Genomic DNA, 27,966 nt, shown 5'->3' on the forward strand with positions numbered 1-27,966 from the left:
GATCATACTTTCTCGTTGTTTACAAGATCATCATTCTTAAAGTATAATTTTAATTGTTATACTTAATTTCAAAGGTTATACTATAATTTTAATTATTATAATTCTTAAAGAGTTATTTTAATTGTTATACTTAATTTCAAATATTATTATCACATTTTAATTATTACTATTCTTAAAGTTAAATTTTAATTATCATACTTATGCTCAAAGGTTATAATATAATTTTAATTATTATAATTCTTAAAGAGTTACTTTTATTTGTTATTACTTAATTTCAAATATTATTATCAATATATAATTATTAATATTCTTAAAGTTGAATTTTAATTATCATACTTAAATTTCAAAGGTTATAATATAATTTTAATTATTATAATTCTTAAAGAGTTACTTTTATTTGTTATTACTTAATTTCAAATATTATTATCACATTTTAATTATTACTATTCTTAAAGTTGAATTTTAATTATCATACTTAAATTTCAAAGGTTATAATATAATTTTAATTATTATAATTCTTAAAGAGTTACTTTTATTTGTTATTACTTAATTTCAAATATTATTATCACATTTTAATTATTACTATTCTTAAAGTTGAATTTTAATTATCATACTTAATTTCAAAGGTTATAATATAGTTTTAATTATTATAATTCTTAATGAGTTACTTTTATTTGTTATACTTAGTTTCAAATATTATTATCACAATATTTCAAATCCATATTACAACATATTCATAATAACTCATGAACTATTTACAAACTATACAAACAATAATCATAATATTTCAATTGTAAGTATAAAATAACATGCCACATGTATTAACATATTCCTAAACTTGAGTAAGCAATAAACATGTATTAACAAAGCTTAAAGACTATATTTGTAACAATGTAAACATATTCAAACGTCATTCACAAATAATAATTTAAATATTTCAAGTCCATATCACAATATATTCACAATAACTCACAAACTATATACAAACAATAATCACAATATTTCAATTGTAAGCATAAAATAATATTCCACATGTATTAACATATTCCTAAACTTGAGTAAGTAATAAACATGTATTACCAAAGCCTAATAATAATATATTTCTAATAATTTTTTTTCAAAACGTCATTCACAAATAATAATCACAACATATTTACAATAACTCACAAACTATTTACAAACTATACAAACAATAATCACAATATTTCAAGAGTAAGCATAAAATCACAACAACATATTGATAAAGTTTAGAAATATACCTAGCACTCACAATATCCTCTTGCAAATAAAAATCTTCCAACTTCCCAAAACAACCAATCCTTCAAAAAAATACAACACTAATTTATTAGAAATATTCTATAACAAAAACACAATATAAATATCATAAAATTCAAACAAAGACAAGAAATCAAACTTTTTTCTTACCAAAACTCAACTCTCTCTCACTCTAAATCTTGTATCATCTAACTCACATCATTCTCTAACTCAACTCTCTCTCACTCTAACCCTCTCTCTCTCTCTCCTACAGGAGCCTCAGGCCGAATACTCACAAGTTTCAACTCTCTCTCTCTCTCTGTTGCGCGCACGGGAGAAGAAGAAATGATCCGCTTCCTCCCGTGCGCGTACTGATTAAGTTCTAAAATTATTAGTTTAAACGTTCGAACGTTTAAGTTGTATGTCCGAACGTTATATTTTAAGTTAACATTCGAATGTAATGAAACACAAAATTTATTCCCGCCCAGAACGTTCAGACGTTTACAATACACGTTCGAACATACCATTCTTATGATATAACATAAAACTAGCGGGAAAGTTCCTGCACTTTCCTCATATATGTTCGAATGTATCACAATTTTTCGTTCGAACGTTCGTAGATTTACAGATGAATGTTCGAACATTTAAGTTAAACGTCCGAACGTACATTTCATCAAAGTGTTACCATATTTGAGCGAAAAATTTCCCGCACTAATTTAACTAACATTCGGACGTTAACAGATTTGGCGTTCGGATGTACATAATTTTCTAGTGATTTTCATCAAATAACGTTCGAACGTATAGTATAAACGTCTGAACGTCTGAATAATCACACAGATACCTTAATCGAGAGGGAAATTTCCCGCCTCTTAGTTTAACGTTCGAACATTAACTTGAAACGTTCGAACGTACAATTCCTACTATACTAACTTTTAATATAATATATATTACATTTTATATATTTATAACTATATACTACATTGTATAGTATGATAGCATAATACTTTAAATGAGAACATAATAATATAGTGTATAAACTATACCATATATATAAATCAATAATATATATTAAATTGTTACTTATTAAATTCTTTATTATATACTAACTTATAATATAATATATATACTACATTTTATATATCTATAACTATATACTACATTGTATAGTATGATATCATAATACTTTAAATGAAAACATAATAATATAGTATATAAACTATACCATATATATAAATCAATAATATATATTAAATTGTTACTTATTAAATTCTTTATTATATACTAACTTATACTATAACATATATACTCCATTTTATATATCTATAACTATATACTACATTGTATAGTATGATAGCATAATACTTTAAATGAGAACATAATAATATAGTATATAAACTATACCATATATATAAATCAATAATATATATTAAATTGTTACTTATTAAATTCTTTATTATATACTAACTTATAATATAATATATATACTACATTATATATATATAGACAATCAGAATGTGTATTTTGGACACCTATCTTGATGTCTGAAGATACGTACGACCCACTTCATAGCCACAAACGCAACAAATGAAGGTACGCAACTACAACGTGATTACCAAGCTAGCTAGCTAGTCGGTCCTGTATTTTTTATTTTTTTAAGACATAATTTATATTATACTTATAATTTGAATAATAATCATATTCTAACTAAATTAGTATGAATATATTATATATACTTACTCCATGTTATATATTAAACTTCATATTATCTGTATATTAAATGTTTTTAATCTTTACTTAAAATTAAGATCATAAACTTATAATTTTCTTGTTAAACATATTCAATAAAAATTCAAAAACAATAATCACAATATTTTAAATCCATATCACAGAATATTCACAATATTCTCACAACAATATTTATACACATATTAATTCATCAATGAACACCATAAACTCATAAACTATTTACAAAATTCACAAACAATAATCACAATTATTTCAAGAGTAAGCATAAAATCACAACAACATGTATAAATATATTGCTAAACTTTAGAAATATAACAAGCACTCACAAAAAATATAATTAATCTAATTGTCAATAATATTATATAACATCCTAATATATAACATAAACATTTATAATATAATATATTATAGATAATATTTTGGAAATTAAATTGACAAACGTTCGAACTTAATAATAATTACGTTTGAACGTTATGTGTAAATAAGGACAAAACCGAATGTCGAAACGACATTTCCTAAACGTTATCATCGTCTACTCCGTTGCACTCCAACACGCCTCCGTCATCGCCGCCGTCAACTCCGCCACAACCGTCACTAAAAGGTAGGCATTCATCTTTTATTTAAATAACATGTATTTTATTGAGATTTGGATTGAGTTTTGTTTAAAACCGGATAAGTGGTGGTCGGATTTTTAACTTCATTTTTCGGCCACCACGGCCAGCCATTGGCCGAATAGTCACCGTAGAAATGTTTCTTGAAGTGTATACTTCATTTCTACGGTGACATTTTGGCATTTAGAACCTTGTAGAGAAATTTTCGAGATTTCAATAATGGCTGAGTCGACTCAGCCATTCTGCATCGTAACGTTTCGAACGTTTCGAACGTGAATATTTTACTTTCGCACTAAATCACATACGTTGATGCGTAAATCTGTAAGGAGGTAGCGAATCCAAGTAAGCTCACAAACGACAGCCGCCATACCTCTGTATTCTGATTCAGCAGACGATCGCGAAATGGTGTTCTGTTTTTTTGATTTCCATGAAACCAGAGAATTTCCGATGAAGACACAAAATCCTGTGGTGGAGCGCCGAGTGTCGGGGCAATTTGCCCAATTGGCGTCTGAATATGCAACCAGTTCCATGGCTGAATTAGCAAAAAAAAAAATGCCTTGCCCTGGAGTTCCCTTGATGTACTTGAGAATTTTAATAACGGCATCATAATGGGGCACTCTCGGGTTGTCCATAAACTGACTTAACAAATTTACGCTATAGCTCAAGTCAAGTCGCGTGTCAGTCAAATAAAGTAATTTTCCAACCAATTTTCTGTAAACTGCTGGGTCATGAAATATGTCACCTTCATCCCTTCTAAGTTTGATGTTCGGTTCCATTGGTAATGGAGATGGCTTGGCTGCTAAAAGACCAGTTTCAGCAATAATATCTAACGCGTACTTGCGCTGGCATATCTGGATTCCAGCATGCGTTCGACCTATTTCCATGCCAAGGAAATACCTCAATGCACCGAGATTTTTGATGCGGAATTTGGTCTCCAAAAATTGTTTAACAGCATTGCTTGCACTGGTGTCCGAGCTCATGAGGATAATATCATCGACATACACGAGTAGTGCGATGAATGAAGTGGGAGTGTGTTTGGTGAAAAGGCTATAATCAGCCTTGGATTGGATAAAACCGAACTCAGCTAGAGATGAAACCAGTTTGGTATTCCATTGGCAGGAGGCCTGTCGAAGGCCATACAAGCTTTTTTGTAATTGGCAAACTTGAGGAGTTTTGGCTGCAAAATGGCCGGGTGGTGGCTTCATGTAAATTTCCTCATCTAGCTCGCCATACAAGAACGCGTTATTGACATCGAGCTGTTGTAGTTCCCACCCTTTGATGGCAGCAATGGCTAAGAGGCAACGAATGGAAACAATTTTAGCAACTGGTGAAAAAGTGTCGTGAAAGTCGATACCTTCGCGTTGAGTAAATCCTTTAGCAACCAACCGAGCCTTAGCTCTTTCAACCGAGCCATCAGCTTTGAATTTTAACTTGTAAATCCATTTGCATTCAATTGGTCTCTTGCCGGGAGGTAAATCCACTAGGGTCCAAGTCCTATTAAGCTCGAGTGCAGCAAGTTCTTGATCCATGGCCTCACGCCAGATTGGCTGTTGAATGGCTTGAGTATATGATGTTGGTTCAGTGTGGATGGAAACTGACGTGGTGAATGCCCGAAATTGAGGAGACAAGGATGCATAAGATAAAACAGCGGAAATGGGAAAAGAGACATGTATACCTGATGGAGAGGATGATCCAGAAGCTGTCATTGTGGATGCTAATTGGTGAGGGCCAGTGGCAGAGACTTGTTGACAATGGTACTCACGGAGGAAGGCAGGGGCCTTTCTTTGTCGTGTAGATTTTCGAAGGATTTGGGTGGGTTCATTATGGTTTGAGGTAGGTGTGGTTGTGGTGGTATGATCATTTGAGCTGTGTGAGGGTAATGGTGTTGGATTATTTGTAGAGTCATAAGTGGATGGTGAGTTTGAGTTGTCTGTATGGGTGGTGGGATTGGGATTAGATGATGGTGTCGCATCATGAGGGGTGTCAATGTGTTGAGTGTGTAGGTGGGGGTCAAAAATTGGAGGTGAGAATGATGGTGGCTGGATAAGGGTGGACAAGTCAGGTGTAGATTTGTTTGGTTGTTTGAGGGGAAATATTTCTTCATGGAAGGTGACATCTCGGGAGATGAATATTTGCTGAGTTGTGAGGTCCAGTAATTTGTAGCCTTTGACTCCGTATGGATAGCCAAGAAACACGCATTTTCGAGCTTGGGGTTCAAATTTGCGTCGAGCATGTGAAAGCGTGGAGGCAAAGCAGAGGCAGCCGAAGGTTTTCAAGTGGGAGTAGGAAGGCTTGGTTTGATAAAGAAGTTCAAATGGGGTTTTGTAGTTGAGTGTGGGGGTAGGTGTCCGATTGATTAAATATACGGCAGTAGTGACAAAATTAGACCAATATCGAAGGGATAATCCAGACTGAAATTTGAGAGCACGAGCTACGTTAAGTATATGTTGGTGTTTGCGCTCGGCAAGTGCATTTTGTTGAGGTGTGGCAATGCATGTGGTTTGATGGACAACACCTTTGGAATTATAGAAAGCTGGCATTTGAAATTCAATGCCATTATCGGATCGAATGGTTTTGATTTTGGTGCTGAACTGAGTTTCGATGAGAAAGAAAAAATTTAAAATGGAGGTCCGAGCTTCAGATTTTGCTTGCAGTAGATAAAGCCAGGTGCACCTTGTGAATTGGTCGACAATGGTGAGAAAGTACTTAGCACCATTGTATGAAGGTGTCTGGTTAGGTCCCCAAATGTCCATTGACACAACATCAAACGCTTTGGTGGCTTTGGAGTCTGCATCCGGAAATGGTAATCTGTGTTGTTTTGCAAGAGGGCATATATCACAAATGAATTTCGATTGATCCGAAGGATTAGAACTGGAATGATCATCATGCAATATATATTGAACCATGGAGCTATGTCCAAGTCTATAATGCCCTAATGCAAATTTATCCAACTTGAAAGCAGTAGTGTGATTGACTGAAATTGAAGGAAATAATGAATGAAAATGGTGTTGCAGAGTTTCTGGTTTTGGTCTGGACAGTTGTAGGTGATACAAGCCATCATGCACCGTCCCCACTCCAATCGTCATCCATAATGAAAGGTCCTGAATATAGCAAGAATTTGAGAAAAATAACAGACAGCAATTAGAGTGATGTGTTAAGGATTTGGCAGAAATTAAATGGAAAGAAAAATCAGGTACATATAAAACACGGCGAAGAATTAAGTGAGGTGATAGTTGCACATCACCAATTTGTGTAGCAGTAGTGGTAGATCCATTGGGAAGCTTGATGATGCGGGAAATAGAATCGATGTTATGAGTGAAGAATTTGGGGCTACAGATCATATGATCTGTGGCACCCGTGTCAATAATCCAAGATGTTGGTCCTTTTAATGTTGAGTTGTGTGCGTGCATGACAGTGGAATGAAAATTACCAGAGACAGGAGGTGAAGTGGTATTGGCGGTATTTGCAGCAGGCGTGTTAGCAGTAGAGATTGTAGCATCACCACAAGGAGGATGGAGTAAGGCAAGGAGATGATTATACTGCTCTCGAGTAATAGGTAGACCATTGATAATTTCCTCCTGCGCAAGGGAAGATTGATTAGCTGAGGATTTAATTTTGGAACTAGACTTGTGGCCGGGAGGGAATCCATGCAATCTGTAGCATTTGTCCTTGGTATGACTAGGTATGCGACAGTGTGTGCACACGGGTAAATTCGGATTTGCTTTGAAGCAACGCTCCAGAGAGTGGCCTGGTACGTTGCAGTGTGTGCAAAAAAGACGATCTCTGCGATTGGTGCTGCGAGGATCGGGTCCCTTAGCCATCATGGCTAGTGGTGAAGGTACTGAATGGAGTTGGCGTCGTCGTTCCTCTTGTTGAACGAGAGAGAGAACTCGGTTGAGAGCTGGGAGTGGTTCATGGAGTAAGATTTGCACACGGACTGAGTCATAAGAATCATCAAGTCCAACAAGAAATTGCATCACCTTGTTGCGATGGTTGTATCCCAGCATGGTTGTGATAGCTCCACAGTTGCAGGTAGGCATAGGCTCGTAAATCTCTAGTTCATCCCAAAAAACTTTGAGTTTGTTGTAATATTGACTGACAGAATCATTTGCCTGTGTTGATGATGAAATTGATTTGGTAATTTGGAAGGTTCGAGGAGCATTTTGGATAGAGAATCGCTCTCGAAGATCACACCAAACACTCTCTGCAGTGTCTGCATGCGCAATGCTCGAGCGATGTTCTGAGCTAACCGAGTGCTGAATCCATGCTATGAGCATGTCATTGCAGCACTCCCATGGTGCGAAGAGAGGATCAGAAATAAGTGTGGGCTTGGTGATTGTACCATCAATGAATCCAAGCTTATTTTTGATGTTGAGAGCTCGACGCATCGTTCTTGCCCAGGTGACATAGTTCTCGGTGGTAAGTAAGTCAGGAACCAAAGGAGATGATGCTCCTTCTCCCGGTTGAATGTAATAAGGGCTAGCGGGATGATGAGGGTTGTTCTCATTTTTGGAGTGCTTGGATGATTCAGTGTTTTCTGTCATTGCTTTGGTACCATATTAAGAATGATACAATCACAAAGTAAGGGAAGTAGTTGCTGCCTTGAGCTAGTGCAGAGCACAGCAACGTAGCAGAATGCAGAGAGCAAGAATTGGACGTGAAGAATTCTTCTGTTTTCTCTTATTCGCTTTTTGGTTGTTATGTACAGTTACTATTTATAGTATAAGTGACCGAAATAACAGAATAACAATAATGAATGATTCTGTACAGCTCATCACATGCAAATATTCTTCTTGTTACGTCTAGTCTGGTGGCCTTTCAAGAGCACGAGAATTTGCTTCCTTTAACTTTAACATACCGCTTATTATATTTTAGATTTCTCGTATTTGCTAGTGTTTCTTTAGTGGGGTTGGGGTACATGATCATGTCTGAGCTTCATGCACATGTATGATGGGTCCCTCGTAGGTCGTACGTTAAATTCTTTTGGTGGACGATTATATACATGGTAATTAGTAATTTCGTGGAGTGCTGTATAAAACTTCCTTGATTGAGTTATGTCTTTTGTGATTCTTTATCGTATATCACGAAGGCGTAGGGTGTTTAAAGAGGAATAATGCTAGATAAAAATTTAATTTAAAATCATATATATACAAGCTCGATACAAACGGGCCTATTAAAAAATCTAGAGTATGATATCCATCATAAAAAAAATGAGTTTATTTTACATGGATCTCTATTTTTTCAAAGAGATTTATGACCTTAGAAAACGAAAAAAAAAACACATATTTATAGCATCAAATTATATTTTACTACAGTACTACTGGACTGAGTAATAATAATCATTATACTTTTTCATAATATTTATATTAATATTAATGTAATACAACAAGTATTAATGCATGCAGACGCTCACACTGACTTTCAAGTTTTCAACCCAAGGGCGCCGGTGTAGATCATACGTACATATATATATATATATATATATATATATATATATATATTTTGCATAAATTTACGCAAGTCGCGCGATGATCCTTTCATAAACGCATGCAAATTATTAACATATATAAAGCAACATGACCTACTTAATTTGCGGAAGCTGACTGCTAGGTTTTCACAATTATTATTTAAGTACTGTTCTTAACATCAGTAATACTCATGTAGATTGATTGCATCCATAAATATTATAAGATAGAGGTGCATGCATGCATGCATGACTTACTAATTATTATTAACGTTAGCCGGTTTGGAAGACAGGAGCCATTTGGTGAAGTTTGGTAGGGTAGCATCATCAGCTCTGTAGTGTTTTTGAGTGAATTGGAGTAACTCCGACCATGTGAAATCAGGGTATGTTCTTGGCGCATCACCAGTACATGAAGATACAAGATACTCAGGAGGTCTCACCACCTTGTCTTCTCTTGGGTTCATAAAGAAGGTCAACGACCTCCTCTCCTTGTCCCTGTTCACCAATGCCCTATGGAGACAACTTTTGTATTTCCCATTCGATAGTGCCTATATATCATGCATACCATGCAAAAGAGATATCAAATTAAATAATTATAATATTGCAATTAACTTATTTTGCGCATATATGTAAGAGGCCGCCAAGTTTATGTGCATATGCACCTCCAAATGAGAAGTACTATTTAGGCCTGTGCATATGACCCAGAAATCCGATTGACCCGACCTGACCCGATCTAGCATTTGACAGGCTACTAATAATGGGTTCACCAATCCGATAAAAACAACGGGTTTGAGTTTTGGGTACAAACAAGGTCTCTGCTGATGAAGAAGAAACAACAATATTTTTTAATTTTTTTTAAGACGAGGTTGGGTCATACGGGTTCGACCTAATATTGTCTTGATGGGTCGGTTCGGATCGGGTCAGGCACAAATCTAGTATTTTCTACTCGGGTTGCAGGCCTAGTATTATTCATTACTCTTTTAACTATTATTTTTTTATGACATTAAATAATTGACATATATAACATAATTAAATTATAAATTATAAATAGTTTTTCAGCTATTTAATGACAAATCATGAAGTGATGATAGTGTTGGAAAAATATTGAAGATATAAAATATAATTGCATATGTTTTGTAAACTAGAGAATAAAATTAAATAACAAGAACAATTTAGAAAGAGAGTACCCAGTGTTGAGACTTGTTATGATGGGCATTTTCTTTCAAATAAATTTTGCCGCCTCCAAGTCTTAATATATTGCAGTAGGCTTCTTGGCAATCTATTCCCAAGATACAACAATGTCGATTCCCATTAATCTTATTTTCGGTCACATGAAAGGAGATATTTGAACTTGATATAAAATAGCCAAAGTCTAAAAAAAGACACAAAATGAAAGAAAAAGTGTTTCTACGAATTTCTAGAGGATTTAGAGTATTTAGAATTGTGGATGAGGTTTCCTATTTGAAAAATTATTCTCATCAGTTACTATTCACTAACCTACACCTCGCACCCTATGAAAAATACCCTCATGTACACTCCATGAAAAAAAAAAAGTTATAAGTGTGGGATATGAAAGAGAATAGTGACTGATACATAGAATTATTCCTCCTACTTATAGGCAATGAAATGACATTCATGAAAAGTCACAACTCTTTACTTGACATAGTCGCATGGTTTACTTAATAGTAAACTATTTTAATCATGCTAATCCTAAAACCGCCATATGGTTAGAAAGATTATAATGTGTTCAAGATTACCAAGGTACAGTAGATCACTTATAATATCTAGGTTCATCTACATTTTCCACAATGGCGGACCATGTTAAATGCCCCCCCCCCCCCACCTCAAACCCCCTTTTTTTTAAAAAAAAAAAAAACGAAATTCAAAACATCCCATAAATTTTCTTCGCTACACAGTATAGAAAAGTGCCCTCCCAAAAAATCTATAATCTCCATATATTCTCTAAAATTTCTATATACATAGAAATGGCTGATCTTCAACTATTTCTCCTATAGTCTCAAGATTTTGTATAATTTCTATATATTATCTATTTTCTACGATGTGGCCCCTTCAAAATTAAACTAAAACCAAGTGAATAAGAAATAATAAACTTATTAATTTGTATCCCCAGTTTTTTATTATACAAGATTATGCTTCTTAATATAGAATCTAAAGTGAAATAAATACAAGAAAATCACATAAGTTTGATGATCTATATAAAAAATAGTTGAGAAGGTTTATCCCCTAGACTTCATTGAACAAGAAAAAATTTGTTTAAGACCTCAACTGTAGCATTATATGCTTAATGTGCACCAAATATCTAAGTTTTACATTAAACTTGATAAACTAGCTGCGTACATGCTAGCTAGAATGAAACTATATATATGGACTGCCAAAAGATAACTTGATAGTTTTTATGAAGAACAATATTCAAAATATTTTATTAAAAATAAATAAATAAATATTACTCCATGAAATATTATAGTAAAAAATCTTAAGGAGAAGTTTATAAGTTGTGTTTTTGAATTTATTTCCACATGTGTATATACATAGCAAAATATAATTGAGATATAATTTTTATATATAATTATGTTTTTATAAATTTTCATGAAATTAAAATTAAAATTAATTTGTCTATTTTATTTTATATATATGTATCCTACATTAGACAAGTCGGCCCCACCCTAAAAGATTTCTGGTTACGGCGCCACTGATCATCTTGTGTCTCCCACTAATAAAATATGCTTGTATTATTTAAACTACGTACGTACATGCATGCATGCATCTGTGTAAGTAATATCAATACCCACGTGGGGATGTATATCTAAATATACACGTGTATATTGTGCCAATCAGACGAAAGTGCGGGAGGAAATGCATGGAGTAGATCTTTTCATTAATTTTCTGTGGGTCATGATCAGCTTTGCTTTATTTTCTGTACACATGCAGGTGATCAGCTGTACGTTTTTCTGTCCATATTAATAAGAGAAATTAACGGAATAGCACATTGATGATTGATCTTAGTACGTGGAATATGGCAAGTGGCCGGTGGCGTGATTGGTGACGGTGGGGAAAAGCAGCAGCACTTGAGAATAAATGGTGCCGTTGATATTGGTAGAAGAAAAAAACTAAGAAAACAGCTAGTAATTTTTCTTAACATTTCATTTCTAGATCGAAGCCGACGTAAATATATACGTACGTACCATGAAAGTATCACCGATGTTAACGACAAATGCACCTTGACGAGGTCGAACGGTCCGCCATTTGTTGTCGGAAAATACTTCGAGACCTCCAACTTGGTCCTGGTGAAGAATAGTTAAGGATGTCGGATCGCAATGGGGTCCCGTCCCTAAGACATATTCTGGTTCTTTGCATGGCGGGTAGTAGTTGCATCTCATTATGGAGGAACCATCTTGGAAAAAGTGTTTGTAATGCTGCTGATCATGAATCCCCAAGCTGATTGCCATTAGCTCCATGATTGCAAGTGCTACTTCCTTCATTGCTTCACAATACTTTTGGTATACCAATCTACAAAAGAAGCAAAGTAGGGAATATATATAATTTATTTGCAAATCGGTATGGAAGACACGTTCTATATCTTTCTAGCATGACAGTATTTGATTTGTATAATATATACTTTCGTCTTAGTAATGTGGAGGCAACATTCTGATTTACACCGAGTTGATATGAGAATGATGAATAAATCATGTGTACGTACCCTGTCTCCTCGAAATCCATCCCTAGAGTTGATTTGAAGAAGTCTAACACGACGGGGTGCGAGTCATCAGGCTCATAGAAGCGAAAGGATAATGTCTCCTTCCATGGCAATTTGGATGAAAAACGATCAGCATGAGCACCAGAGTAGCCCCAATTAGTACCAGGCATTCTCTTAGCCCTAAGTTTCATGCTAACCGGGAGCTTAAAGAAACGATCCAAATGATCATATGCCATTCGGATGAGACGAGGATCGACACCATGGCCGGTAATTTGGAAGAAACCATGCTTCAAGCAGGATTCCCTAATGAGCATTGCAGCATCCTGAGTTGCCACCAAATCACCCTTGAGGAAACCTGAAAGATCCACAACTGGCTCTCTAAGCTCTTCAATGGCTTTCACTAAATCCTCTTTCGGCCAAATGAAACACATGGGCACAGAGGATTCTTTCTGCAGCACAAACTGTGATTGTAAAAGAGAATTCCCTGCACCATAATCTTTCTGGCCTTCTCCAGTTTCTGAAAGAGAGGAAACATGAAGTGTAGAGACATTTGAATCCATTCGGCAAGATATATAGAAACGTGCATACAAAAAGGGCGCAGCTTGTGTTTGTGTATGCCTAATGCCACTGTGCCACATGCATTTATATAGCTACTAGCTAGGATTCAGTGAGCCGAAGAAATGCATGAACCCGGACTTTGGCGAAGATGGAAAGGTTATTACTACAATATCTACACTAATTTTAAGCCTGCATGGTGATAGTGTTAACAGAACAGAATTTTTGGAACAAGTTCAACTCCTCAAATCGTATCAACCTTACTCAAGAAAATATACATTCGAATAAATTCAAGCTGGTTAATCCAACTCAACAGCTCTAGAAGCTTCAATATTCTGCTTTCTGTTATAACAAACTTTTCTTAAGATTACTTCTTTGCCCTCTGGACAGTCATGGACTGGTGCCTATATAAAGTGATGTAAGACTCATGAACATATATATCGAAATATACATTTTACAGAAGAATGTTTCCTTTTACTTTTAGTCTTTTATCAAATCGCAATAATACAAAGGCGGTCAAGCCAAAACCTATCAGTATCTGAATAGGACGACGTTACTTTATATAGACTTAACTTTAGAGGGTTATAATCATTACAATATCTATGAATTTCTCACTCAATAATCAATCCGATCTTCTTTCTCCACTCATGAATTCATGATAATTAAATGTCATAAATTTTTTGAGTTCCACATAGATCTTCCGTATCCACCACATGAGATTTCATGATCATTAATTTCCCATAAATTGAGTGCCTGCTCATGATTTTCGTCATTTTTTCGCTGAAAACTGCTTTTACTGATTTCAGCTGGCTGTACTTCCGGGTACGAATTTATATGTATCATTATTGAGACAACTAATTAATTTGGGTATTATGCATTCACTACCAAAAAAAACGATCTTTTGTGAATAATTTATCACAATTAAAAAATTTTTTGTAATTAATTTTAATTATAAATAGTCATTTTGTTGAAATTAATTGATCGTAAATTAGTAATTTTTTTGTAATGAGTCCTCAAATACCATTATATATATATATAATATATATGTGTGTGTGTATGTGTGAGATCTTTTGCAACGTGAAATACGTACGTACAATTGTTGGAGTTGTAGGCCTCGAGCTGGAGGCGCGGAGTTTTGGGCCACATATATAATATCAAATCAAGAGATTTAGTTTTCATAATTATTAAATCTAAGAGATTTGATTTTCACATTATGTGAATATTAATTACTTTATTACATCTCTAATTTTGTTTGTAAATATAAAGGAATTATGTTTTGTTTTCAACTACATATACTTGAAAATCGTAAAAATGTAGCACTTAAAATCTCTCTGATCTCCATCGCGCGTATAATATCATTTGTAATTTCTGGTTATCACCCTCAAAATTCAAATATCGCATGCATTATTTTAATCATTTTCCAAATTATCAATTTTGATAATCACATGATATTCACAATTGAAATATGTCAAAAATTATAAGGTACACATTTTTCATTTAAAAAGTTCAAATTACCCCTAAGTACGTACTTATATATCGTCTACCAGACAATGTAACTTCCCTATTAAAGAAAAAATGAATACATACAGAAAAGATGGAAAAAAGTGACAAAAAAAGGTCAGCATGTCCCAGGATATATGTTCTTTCCAACCTTTTTTCAGCTAGCTATTCCTGCATATATATCACGTAGATTAAAAGCTTTGAAACTGATTAAATGCTTGTCCAATCCCCTTAATATATGCCCGGCCATAGTTTTAGAATGATCTAACAATAATTTATTCAAATTTTAAATTTTATTTCATTTCATTTCATTTTTTTTCAACTTATTATCAAAATCTCTCCTTAAAAAAATGTTTAAGATGAATAGAAAATACATGAAAAAAATAAAAACACTTGTCGAGAGAATTTCCTCGAGATTGAACAAGCATTAAATCAGTTTCAAAGCTTTTAATCTACGTGATCTGCAGGAATAGCTGAAAAAAGGTTGGAAAGGACGTATATCCTGGGCCATGCTAACCTTTTTTGTCACTTTTTTCCATATTTTCTGTATGTATTCATTTTTTCTTTGATAGGGACGTTACATTGTCTGGTAGACAATGTATAAGATACTTAGAGCATTTTTATTGAATTTATCAAAGTTAAAAGGATAATTTTAATGAATATAAAAAAAATTTAATTTTTGACTATTTTATTTATATAAATCTCTATATTGAAATAGCTATTTTTTTATTATATAATAATAAAATAATAAAAGATGAATTTGATTTTAGTTATTCACATCAAATCTCTATATTATATTATACATTTATTAATTATATGGTAATGAAAAACTAATAATTCCAAAAATATTCAATTTTTTTAATTATTAATTTTTTTAATTTTATCATATTTTACTATTCTACTTATTATATGTTAATTAATAATCATGTTCTTATTAAATTAATATATCACTAAGTCAAATTAATATATTAATTATGATAAAATATGTGATAGAAAGAAAAAATGAGATAAATAATTAATAAAATATGTATTTGATGTATGTACAATAACCTTCATTAAAATATATTCATTAAAAGGATAATTTTAATGAATATAAAAAAAATTTAATTTTTGACTATTTTATTTATATAAATCTCTATATTGAAATAGCTATTTTTTTATTATATAATAATAAAATAATAAAAGATGAATTTGATTTTAGTTATTCACATCAAATCTCTATATTATATTATACATTTATTAATTATATGGTAATGAAAAACTAATAATTCCAAAAATATTTAATTTTTTTAATTATTAATTTTTTTAATTTTATCATATTTTACTATTCTACTTATTATATGTTAATTAATAATCATGTTCTTATTAAATTAATATATCACTAAGTCAAATTAATATATTAATTATGATAAAATATGTGATAGAAAGAAAAAATGAGATAAATAATTAATAAAATATGTATTTGATGTATGTACAATAACCTTCAAATTTAGAAAAATTTTTAAAATTCACTGTAACCAAATTCTAAATATATTTAGAATTTGACTTATCCAATACGAGCATATTTTACTCTTTAATAGCTAAATATTCATTGGATTTAAGTTTTAGCTAATCCAATGAGAGTACTCTCAGGGATAATTTAAACTTTTTAAATGAAAAATGTGTACCTTAAAACATGATATATATTATATATACAAATCAAACAGTCATGTTAGAAGTATATAGAACGTGTCTTCCATACCGATTTGCAAATAAATTATATATATATATATATATATATATCTCCTTATATCTTAAAAGAGCCTATCGCTCTGTGAACAGTGACATCAACAGTAATGAACAGTAACTTAATTTACGATTTCTCCCCCGCTGGCGTCGCTCTCTACCTCACAATTCAACACACAAATTACAAAATAACAGATAACGTCCCCGCAAATTCACCATAAAATAACCACACAAATAACGTCCCTCTCTACCTCACAGCAAATTCACAATTTCCCCTTCGTTCCTCTTTGCAAACTCACCACAAAATAACCTCACAAATCACAAAATTACCAAATAAATTTCCAAACAATTCACAATTCACCACAAAATCACAAAATTACCGAACAAATTTCTATTCAAATCACAAAATCAACACACAAATCACAAACCAACAGATCCGTGAAGAGAGAAGGCAGGAGCTGGGGCTTCGGCTGGAGGAAAGGAGGAAGAGGAGGGGTCGTCGGCTGCTGCTGGTGGTGCGGTGGCGTAGGAGTGGCCAACGGCGGCGCTACGGGGAGAAACCCGTGCGTCGAGACCCATTTCGGGTTGGTCGCGTGCGGCTGAGGGAGGAGCGAAGGGGACTTCGACGGTAGGGTTTCCTCGCCGGCGTGAGGAGAAGCTGGTGACGTAGTCGGTTACGTCGGATGGTGGCGCACGGCGGCTTTGGGCTGCTTGAGGGAGGAGATCGGGTGAGAGAGAGGGAAGACGCGCGGGGATAGGAGGAAATGCCAAGGGACTTCGACGGTGGCTTTTGATCGTCTGCGTGAGCGGAAGCCGATGATGCGGTCGGTGACACCGCACGATGGCGCACGGTGGCGCATGGTGGCTTGAGGGAGCAGATCGCGTGAGAGAGGGAGGACGCGGGACGCGGCTGAGCGGGATGAGAGAGAGGGAGAAATAGAAAGTGAGGAGAAAAAGAAAGATTTTTGGATTTAAATCCAACCGTTTATCATAATTTCTAAATTTGATCTAATGGTAAAAATTTAAACATTGATTAAATTAATTTAAAATAAATAAATAATATATAAATATTATATCATAAATAAATTATTAAATTTAATTTATAAAATATTAAAATTTCTTAGATTTAAATCTAATTCTTCATTATAAATTTCTAAATTTGATCTAATAATAAAAATTTAAATATTGATTTAAATTAATTAATTAACATATAAATATCATATCATAAATAAATTATCAAATTTAATTTATAAAATAATAAAATTTTTAAGATTTAAATCAATCCTTCATTTTACCACTTCTTATTTTTTTTTCTTCGGTTGGATTGCTTCGATTTATGCAGTGAAGTACTATCATTATTATATAAATTCTTCGCATCTCTTTTCACTTGTTAGGTGCAAAAATTGAGTTCATAAAAATTCTCTATAACTTTTTTTTTATTCGCATGTTTTTTCACATATTTTATTATTGTTCATCAACAGTATGATGAACAATATGAACATTATATTTTTTTTCCTCTTTTTTTTTTCTTCACATGTTCTTTTCGCATATCCTATTACTGTTTATTATATCATACACTAAAAATCAACTTTAATTTATAAAATACTAATTTTTCATCATTAAATAAATGATGAAATTTTATTGTACATTTTTAAGAGAAAAAAACTATCTAATTAATTTGAATTTTTAATATAATTTAAATTTCATAATAAATTATGAACATATATAAATAATAATTTTATTCTTATACTTTAGACTATTTTAATATTCAAAATTACACTTTATTTTTTCTTCAATTTGACAGATGTGGCCGATCTGTATAGTAAAAATAAAAAAATATGAACTAATTAATTACTGTCGTCTGGCAGATCTGACGCTTCTGTCATTGCCGACTAAAGAGAACTGCTACAACTAACGAAAATATAGTTCAAAAATATGTCATGAATGTGTATTTCATTTTTTTATTTTTCTGTTCTTTTTTTTCATGTATTTTTTTAATCATCATAAACATTTTTAAAAAAATAAAAAATTTACAACATTATTAAAAAAAAATATATATATATATATATATACACATATTCGCTCCTTTGCTTCTTTTGTAGATTGGTATACCGAAAGTTTTGTACGTGAAGCAATGAAAGAGGTAGCACTTGCAATCATGGAGCTAATGGCAATCAGCTTGGGGATTCATGATCAGCAGCATTACAAACACTTTTTCTAAGATGGTAATTCCTCCATAATGAGATGGCACTACTACCCGCCATGCAAAGAACCTGAACATGTCTTTGGGACGGGACCCCATTGCGATCCGACATCCTTGACTATTCTTCACCAGGACCAAGTTGGAGGTCTCGAAGTATTGTCCAACAACAAATGGCGGACCGTTCCACCTCGTCAAGGTGCATTTGTCGTTAACATCGGCGATACTTTCATGGTACGCGGTCCCACTCTAAAAAATTTCTGGTTACGGCGCCACTGATAATTTTGTCTCTCCCATTGATAAAATATGCTTGCATTATGAAGTTTAAACTACGTACGTACATGCATGCATCTGTGTAAGTAATATCCATACCCACGTGGGGATGTATATCTAAATATACACGTGTATATTGTGCCAATCAGAAGAAGTGCAGGTGGAAATGCATGGGGTAGATCTTTTCATTAGTTTTCTGTGGGTCATGAATTTTGCTTTATTTTCTGTACACATGCAGGTGATCAGCTGTACGTTTTTCTGTCCATTTTAACAAGAGAAATTAACAGAATAGCACATTGATGATTGATCTTAGTACGTGGAATATGGCAAGTGGCCGGTGGCGTGATTGGTGACGGTTGGGAAAAGCTGCAGCACTTGAGAATAAATGGTGCCGTTGATATTGGTAGAAGAAAAAAATTAAGAAAACAGCTAGCAATTTTTCTTTATAACATTTCATTTCTAGATCGAAGCCGACGTAAATATATACGTACGTACCATGAAAGTATCGCCGATGTTAACGACAAATGCATCTTGACGAGGTGAAACGGTCCGCCATTTGTTGTCGGAAAATACTTCGAGACCTCCAACTTGGTCCTGGTGAAGAATAGTCAAGGATGTCGGATTGCAATGGGGTCCCGTCCCAAAGACATGTTCTGGTTCTTTGCATGGCGGGTAGTAGTGCCATCTCATTATGGAGGAATTACCATCTTAGAAAAAGTGTTTGTAATGCTGCTGATCATGAATCCCCAAGCTGATTGCCATTAGCTCCATGATTGCAAGTGCTACCTCTTTCATTGCTTCACGTACAAAACTTTCGGTATACCAATCTACAAAAGAAGCAAAGTAGCGAATATATATAATTTATTTGCAAATCGGTATGGAAGGCACGTTCTATATACTTCTAACATGACTGTGTTTGATTTGTATAATATATATCATGTTAGTAATCTGGAGGCCACATTCTGATCTACACAGAGTTGATCATGTCAGAATGATGAATAAATCATGTGTACGTACGTACCCTGTCTCTTCGAAATCCATTTCTAGAGTTGATTTGAAGAAGTCTAACACGACGGGGTGAGAGTCATCAGGCTCATAGAAGCGAAAGGATAATGTCTCCTTCCATGGAAATTTGGATGAAAAACGATCAGCATGAGCACCAGATTAGCCCAATTAGTACCAGGCATTCTCTTAGCCCTAAGTTTCATGCTAACCGGGAGCTTAAAGAAACGATCCAAATGATCATCTGCCATTGGGATGAGACAAGGATCGACACCATGGCCGGTAATTTGGAAGAAACCATGCTTCAAGCAGGCTTCCCTAATGAGCATTGCAACATCCTGACTTGCCACCAAATCACCCTTGAGGAAACCTGAAAGATCCACAACTGGATCTCTAAGCTCTTCAATGGCTTTCATTAAATCCTCTTTCGGCCAAATGAAACTGCTCATGGGCACAGAGGATTCTTTCTGCAGCACAAACTGTGATTGTAAAAGAGAATCCCCTGCACCATGATCTTTCTGGCCTTCTCCAGCTTCTGAAAGAGAGGAAACAAGAAGTGTAGAGACATTTGAATCCATTCGGGAAGATATATAGAAACGTGCATACAAAAAGCGCGCAGCTTGTGTTTGAGTATGCCTATTGCCACTATGCCACATACATTTATATAACTAGCTAGGATTCAGTGAGCCGAAGAACATGTGTACCTTATAACATGATATATATTATATATACAAATCAAACACTGTCATGTTAGAAGTATATAGAACGTGTCTTCCAAACCGATTTGCAAATAAATTATATATATATATATTCGCTACTTTGCTTCTTTTGCAGATTGGTATACCGAAAGTATTGTGAAGCAATGAAAGAGGTAGCACTTGCAATCATGGAGCTAATGGCAATCAGCTTGGGGATTCATGATCAGCAGCATTACAAACACTTTTTCTAAGATGGTAATTCCTCCATAATGAGATGCAACTACTACCCGCTATGCAAAGAACCAGAACATGTCTTTGGGACGGGACCCCATTGCGATCCGACATCCTTGACTATTCTTCACCAGGACCAAGTTGGAGGTCTTGAAGTATTTTCCGACAACAAATGGCGGACTGTTATTGTCTTTATCCTACATTTTTCATCGGCAGTCAGATATAGTACTGCCGATATAATACATTTTGAGTGACTGTTCCTTTAATTAGTTGGCATATGAAATTATTCAAAATGTACCATATTAACGAATATGAATGTATATGACAAGATTTAGAATGGAAAATAACATTGCTCGATCTATATTCATAGGGCAACAAGTACTCACCTTAAAGCTCACTAACGTCGGAATGAACCCACACAACCCAAACCTTTATATATAGCCCTCGATCAAGAATGCACACATGCGTAATATGCAGGCACATTTAAATTTGCTATATAATATAGCGACGATCATATAAATGATCGATTCCCTTTTATAATTATTTTTGAATTTAGAGTACTTCTCTTGGAAATAAAAGAGTACATAAAAATATTATGAGAAATTTGGGAATAGAACAATGCCCAATTGATAAAAAACTGGAATGCTTTCGAGAATAGTGACCAATTCAACTTATATACTAGCTTGTACCGTAATCAGTGGGAATTAATGGTAGCCAAACAAGACCTAATAAGGGCGTTCGCCGTCATTATTTCCCGGTGGAGAATAGTTACAGGTCACAAATACACCGCCACTATGACACCTTATCCTGGCACAACCCAAACTCGTCGTGTCCCGCCAGATAATCTGAGTGTAATGCCTGCACTCATCCTTCACACACTTGTTGCTCCCATAGTCATAGAATTGCTTCTCATCTACCCACATCTTCACAGCCTCTAATGCTGTAAAGCCACTCCAGCCTGAGGCAATGTTCTCCGAATACGGCCCGTTTGAATGCTCCAACACGCAGTCCCTCCTCGTGTGACCATAATTTCGAGCATAGACTGCAAGGGTCTTGTTCCAAGAAATTGGACCGACACCGACTTCGGCACGAGCTGCATTGTGTGCATTCACAAAGTCTCGGACAGTGTTTTGAGCTAGAGAAACATGAGCTAGGGTTAACCCGACCAGGCATAGGAACAGGGCAGTCTTGCTTGAGTACCCCATTCTCAAAGGTATTTCCAGTTCCAGTTACTGGGTCTTGTTTATTAGGTTGAATGGAACATATGGTTGGTTGCTCATGTATTTATAGGCAATATTTGGCTATCTCCCTATTTTTCCCCTTTATGTGTCCCAAAATTTCTAATTATTCACAATACAAATGCTAATAAAAGCCTTAACCTAATTATATGCAATTTGAAGGCACTTCCAGGTCCTGAATTTCTACTTCTTGGGGGAGAATTGGTCATATCGATGTCGTATTTATGGGCATTTGGTATATGTGTATATTTATAGGTAACGTACGGCTTGGCTGATTACGTTTATCTCCAGACTTCTAATTATATACTGACGTTCCAGACTCACTACAAGAAATAACGTCATTTCTAGCGATTTTACTATCGCCGCAAAAAAAATCGCTGCAATTAACCCTTATTTGCGGCGATTTTATTATCGTCGCTGAAATCTAAAGCAATGTATACGAAATCTGATGTTGTAATTACTGTTTACTCATTTTCGGCGACTATTTGATCTTTTGCGGCGATTTTTAATCGCCGCAAATAATAGTTAGTTTAGCGACGAATAAAAAACGCTGGAAATAGTCTTCTAGAAAATTTAGGCCTATGCCAACGATTTTAATATCGTTGCAACAAAAATACCACCAATAAACATTATTTCCAACGGTTTCTAAATCGCTGCTTGCTTTTCTTATCGAATTTTTTTGTTGATGGAAAAAAATTACTCTTACTTTTTGCAGCGATTTTAATATCGTCGCAAATTGAATAACAGATACTGTTTGCAACGAAAATATTCACCATATTTTCGCCGCAAGAGCATATCTAATAAATTATATACTATTAGCGGCGAAGCAAAATCGCCGAAAAAGTGAAATTAAATTTAAACAACCCGCCTTACCATTTTCCCTCATTTCTTTCCCTCTCCCGCTCTGCCTTCCCGAATCCCAATCTCTCTTCTCCCTCAACCCACGCCTCCGCCACCTCACCTCGACAGCCACTCCTCAATCCTCACTCACAAGTACAAGTACCTCCCAGACGAAATCGAAGCCATCCCTTCTCTGCGCAGCCCCTCCCAGACGCAAACGATGACCAACGAAACTCTCCCTTCTCTGCGCAGCCTCTCCCAGACGAAGACCACAGAGGCCCTCAATCCTCACTCACCTAGACGAAGACCGAACCCCAGCCAGTTTCCCTGCTCTGCGCAGCCCCTCCTAGACGAAGACCACCGAAGCCCTCAATCTTCACTCACCCAGACGAAGCCCGAAGCCCCCCACCCTCACTCTCCCTTCTCTGTGAAGCCCGAAGCCCCCTACCCTCACTCTTCCTTCTCTGCGAATTCCCCCCACCCAGTCCCTTCAGTCCCCGAAACCCTAGAAGACTGCAGCTCCATCTCCCTCACCCCTTTCGAGCCTCTCTCTCTCTCTCTCACCGAGTCCTCTGGATCTCTAACCGAGCCCTGTAAGGATCCCTGGTTTCCTCATTGAAAGTTATACACTGATTTGGTTAATTTTGTTGTTGTTATGCATACACTAATTTGGTTGAATTTTGTTGTTGTTATGCATACACTGATTTGGTTAATTTTTTTGATGTTATACACTGATTTGGTTGAATTTTGTTGCTGTTATACATACACTGATTTGGTTAATTTTGTTGATTTTATACAATGATTTGGTCCAAGCCATGCAGATTTGAAGCTATCATAAAAGAAAGTGTGACTGTGTGATGTCAATTGACAATGAGCATAGCATGCAATGGTCCAATATAGCATGCAATGGTCAATTGTGGGGGTTTCTTGAATTTCTGCTGCTGTCTAGAATTTGGGTAGTGAGTTTCACCTTCCATTTCTCACATCTTGTGTATTTGAGTGGAAAATCATAAGGAAAGAATGATCTATAAATAGGTTTAAACCCACCTGTTAGAGTTCAAAGTACATTAAACAATTGGTGATGTTTGCTACTTGTGGTCATTAGCTGTTAATTTTATAGGTTTTCTTGTAAGTAAAAATAAACTTTTGCTTTGTTTCCTTTGTATTAACTAAACTTCAATTTTCTCTTTTAACTTTGGTGACTAAAAAAAACTTCCTTAAATTATGTATTGTACTTTGCATAAGAGAAAGGTACTGTTCTTTACTATTAAACCCAAATAGCTATTGCCTTTTCAAAATTGTAGGTTTGCCATCATTGAGAACAGAGAAAATTTTCTGTGTAATATGTAATATTCACAAGGAAAATGCAATAAAATGTGCACTGTTCTTGTCAAATGAGTTGCCTTTGAATCAGTCCTCAATGGCTCTGCAGTTTCTGGTGGAGGGGGGGCGTGAGTTGAAGTATTAGTTGTTGCTGTGAATCTCAAATTTAAGTGTTAACATCTTTGAGGGAAATATTAATCCATGATGTGGATATTCCTGTTTAATATGATATTACCAATAGAAAAAATCTGTTCAATGTGATATTGCTGAAGGACATATTAATCTATGTTTCTTTGATGGATATTGATGTGTATTTCATGTATTCATAAAACAAAAGCACAGCTATATTTACCAATATCTTAGTTATTAGAAGATCATGGATAATTTCTATTTTTTAGTTTTTCTTTTGTCATATTAGTGGGCCAACTTGATTTGTTGATGCTTTCAAAAGGCTAGTTTGCATTGAGGTTTGTTCATTGTTATAGAGTTGCATTTAACCTTTCTGTTCCTTTGCTTGTTTATGGTGCAATTCTGTTATATTGCTTTTGTGATGCCGGAATTTACAGCATTGGAAAATTTGCATACAAAATGTAACACAACCATTTGATTAATTTTTTGCAGTCGTTACTTAGAGGTAGGTTTTTGCGAAATGATCAATTGGTAGAGAATGAGAGACCCGCTTCCCTGGCAGAAACTGAGCTAGGTTTGTTGAGACAAAGACATACTGTATCTGGTCTGAGGTACCACTTCTTTATACCATGATCATATCAAAGAGCTCGGTCAGTTGTTTTTATGTGATATATTGTGTTTTTGCTACTATATTGTGTCAATGTTAACTTCCGTTGAAACATTAAAAAAATGGCTGCAGACTGCTAGAAGTTTATATTGATAATATTCTTGTTTACACACCAGGATGCAAATTCCATGCAGGTACTAGCTCTGGAAATTTGTTTATAATTTAGTTGTTGATCAGGTGTTAACATTCGCATCCAGCTTAGTGGCACTGCCCTTTAATCCTTGCCTTAAGAGCATAAACCACTATCAATCTTTTTTTGATGACCTCTGGAAGATAATTATGCTAGGTTCTGTACAAACTCTCTCTTAAAATCAAACATGAGTTTCTCCCTGTGTACTTGGGCTTTTGCCTATTCTTATGAATAAAATTTCTTGATTACCGATAAAAAAAAAAAAATCAAACGTGAGTTTATGACGCTTCACTTGCACAGGAGAGGAGTTTATCTAGAAAAGCATTTGCCTGACTTCTTTCCTTTATTCCTTGTGTTTAGGGTGGTAATCAAATTAATCCAAGTTATGTGTGTGAAGTATAAAGTATCTCTCTTTCATAAATTCATTTGAAAGTTCCCCTGTAAAAATAGAATCATTAAATTTTATGTAGTGCATATTTGCATATTTTAGGCACATGCTGCAGGTTCCATTCCCATACAAACTGTTAATTCTTGTTTCTGCTTTTTCTAAGGCAAAAGTATATGTGTAATGAGTAACTGTTAACATATTTTCAGATATCATTTAGTTATATGTTATCACTTGCCAAGGACTATTGTAGTGATTGTTCTCATACTATATGTGTCTTGGTTTACCTTCCAGTCCATTTTGATTTTGATCTTAAGTCAACAATGATCTTATACAGAGTCATTGCATTCTTTATATCTTATGACTGTTGTCTTTTCTGGATCCTATTGTTACTATGCGACTTTATGCTGAATTGTGCTGAGAATTTTTTGCTTGTTAAATGTATATATTTCCAATTATTTAGTAGGGATGGTTGTTTTACTTCTTTTCAATAACACTATAGAAGCCGTTTCTTGGAATCAGGGAAGAAATTTGCTCCAGATTGCACACTTTTGTATGTGGTCAAGGAATTTTTTTTTTTTTTTTTATTTTCTGAAATATCTTTTCCGGCGATTAAAATTCGCCGCAAATATGTTTTGTAAACTAAAATTTATTTTGCGGCGATCATATAGCGCCAAAAATACTTTTTAGCGGCATTTTAGGACATTTGCGACGAATACTATTCGCAGCAAAAATTTGTCCCATCGATTTAATTAAGCCGTTGGAATAGATCTCAGCGATTTTTAAATCGCTGGTATAGATCTATACTAGCGTATTTTTATCGCCGCAATTGTTATTTCAAAGCTATTTAGTCAATTACGGCGATTTTATAAAATCGTTGGGAAATTATATTTTCGGCGATTGTTTCTCTTTTAGCGACAGTACTAAATCGCTGCAATTAATCTTTCTCAACGATTACAACTTAATCGTAATGTGCAATTGCGGCGATAAAATGTACCATTTGCGGCGAATAAAAATTGCTGGGAAAAAAAATATTTGCCAGCGATTTTTGGCTTCCGTTGGAGTAGATCAAAATTGGGGCTTTAATACCGGCGAACTGCCAGCGATTTATAAATCGCTGGTATAGGTGAAAGGCCGCGATTTTGTTGGTTTTGCCAACGAAAGTGAATCGCCGGTAAAGGTGATTCCCTTTGTAGTGACTTCTAATTATATACAATGCTAATAAAAGCTAACTTCAACCCATATAGGAGTCTTAGGTTGTGTTTGGATGTTGAAGTGAGTTGAGTTGAGTTGAGTTGAGTTGAGTTGAGATGATAAAATATTGTTAGAATATTATTTTTTAATATTATTATTATTTTGAGATTTGAAAAAATTGAATTGTTTATTATATTTTGTATTGGAATTTGAAAAAGTTGTAATGATAATTGAGATGAGTTGAGAGTATTTGGGGAACCAAACGAAGCCTTAATAACAGTTTTTTTTTTCCCTCTTTCTCCGGCTTTCAAGTTCAGGGAGGGTTGTATTTTTGTCACGTGCCAGAATTAAACACCTTTTTCACATAAACAGATTATATATTCTCCCTAAATCCAAGAGTAATATTTAGAGCGTATTTTGTAAAACCATTTTTATGTAAAATTTGAAAGTGCATCCGACGGATGATGCATTTCATATCTATTTTCAATTTTTCTACAGTGTTGCCGCTATATGTAGCGTGGACTGTGCACAAATGTAAACATTTTTTTGTTTATATTCTCTCTTTTCTTGTACTTTTCTCCCACAATAATTTCTCTCTTTTTGAATTTTTTCTACCACAGAATATTTAAAAAGTATAATATTTAAATTATATGAAAAAAATAAATAAGTTGATGTATTAAAAGTCAGTACGTAAAATAGAAAAAATGAAATTTGGTAATGTATTTTAAAAGATAGAGAATGCTAAGAAGAGGAAAATACTAAAAGAGGTTTGGATGCAAAACTCATCACAATACATTTCATCCTATCTCATCTCATCTCATCTCATCCTATCATTATTATTTAAAAATAAAAATAAAAATAACAATTCATTAAAAAATACTTCATTAACTATTAAATAAATAAAAACACAACAATCGGTACAAATCCTAGGCAGAATTTTTAGGTGGGAATATAGGTGGGAAAATTTCCCATATATATTATATATAGGATGATGCTGTAACTACTGAGAGTGGCCAAGTGTGTAATTTTTTTTGTTTTTTTTTTCAAATATTTATTAAACTCCTTTGAAAAATAGCATTATTCAAG

General features: G+C 34.3%; 2 protein-coding genes and 1 pseudogene across 2 annotated transcripts; all 3 read right to left on the minus strand.

Moving 5' to 3' along the window:
- Positions 1-9,332: 9,332 nt before the first annotated feature.
- LOC109008207 (gibberellin 20 oxidase 2-like) lies at positions 9,333-17,149 on the minus strand. Its single transcript, XM_018988221.2, has 4 exons — positions 16,999-17,149; positions 12,794-13,307; positions 12,279-12,603; positions 9,333-9,623 (listed from the first exon to the last, which is right to left on the minus strand). The coding sequence occupies exons 1-4, from the start codon at positions 17,147-17,149 to the stop codon at positions 9,333-9,335; spliced, it is 1,281 nt and encodes a 426-aa protein (XP_018843766.2).
- A 2,203-nt stretch (positions 17,150-19,352) lies between these two features.
- LOC109008208 lies at positions 19,353-20,623 on the minus strand (annotated as a pseudogene).
- Positions 20,624-21,699: 1,076 nt separating this feature from the next.
- On the minus strand, positions 21,700-22,189 carry LOC109008249 (basic form of pathogenesis-related protein 1-like). The gene has a single exon (XM_018988268.2). The coding sequence runs from the start codon at positions 22,177-22,179 to the stop codon at positions 21,700-21,702; it is 480 nt and encodes a 159-aa protein (XP_018843813.1). The 5' UTR covers positions 22,180-22,189.
- Between the last annotated feature and the right edge of the window lie 5,777 nt (positions 22,190-27,966).

Source organism: Juglans regia, chromosome 15 (assembly GCF_001411555.2).
Source record: "Juglans regia cultivar Chandler chromosome 15, Walnut 2.0, whole genome shotgun sequence".
Classification (NCBI taxonomy): Eukaryota; Viridiplantae; Streptophyta; class Magnoliopsida; order Fagales; family Juglandaceae; genus Juglans; species Juglans regia.

What these genes read in the sequence shown, in the direction of transcription:
- LOC109008207 (XM_018988221.2), bottom strand. Translation starts at nt 17,149, where the DNA reads ATGGGTCTCGACGCACGGGTTTCTCCCCGTAGCGCCGCCGTTGGCCAC. An exon ending in ATGGATTTCGAGGAGACAGG is followed by an intron (nt 12,604 to 12,793) that starts GTACGTACACAT and finishes CTTCTTTTGTAG; the next exon opens with ATTGGTATACCAAAAGTATT. An exon ending in ACATCGGTGATACTTTCATG is followed by an intron (nt 9,624 to 12,278) that starts GTACGTACGTAT and finishes CATGATATATAG; the next exon opens with GCACTATCGAATGGGAAATA.
- LOC109008249 (XM_018988268.2), bottom strand. Translation starts at nt 22,179, where the DNA reads ATGGGGTACTCAAGCAAGACTGCCCTGTTCCTATGCCTGGTCGGGTTA.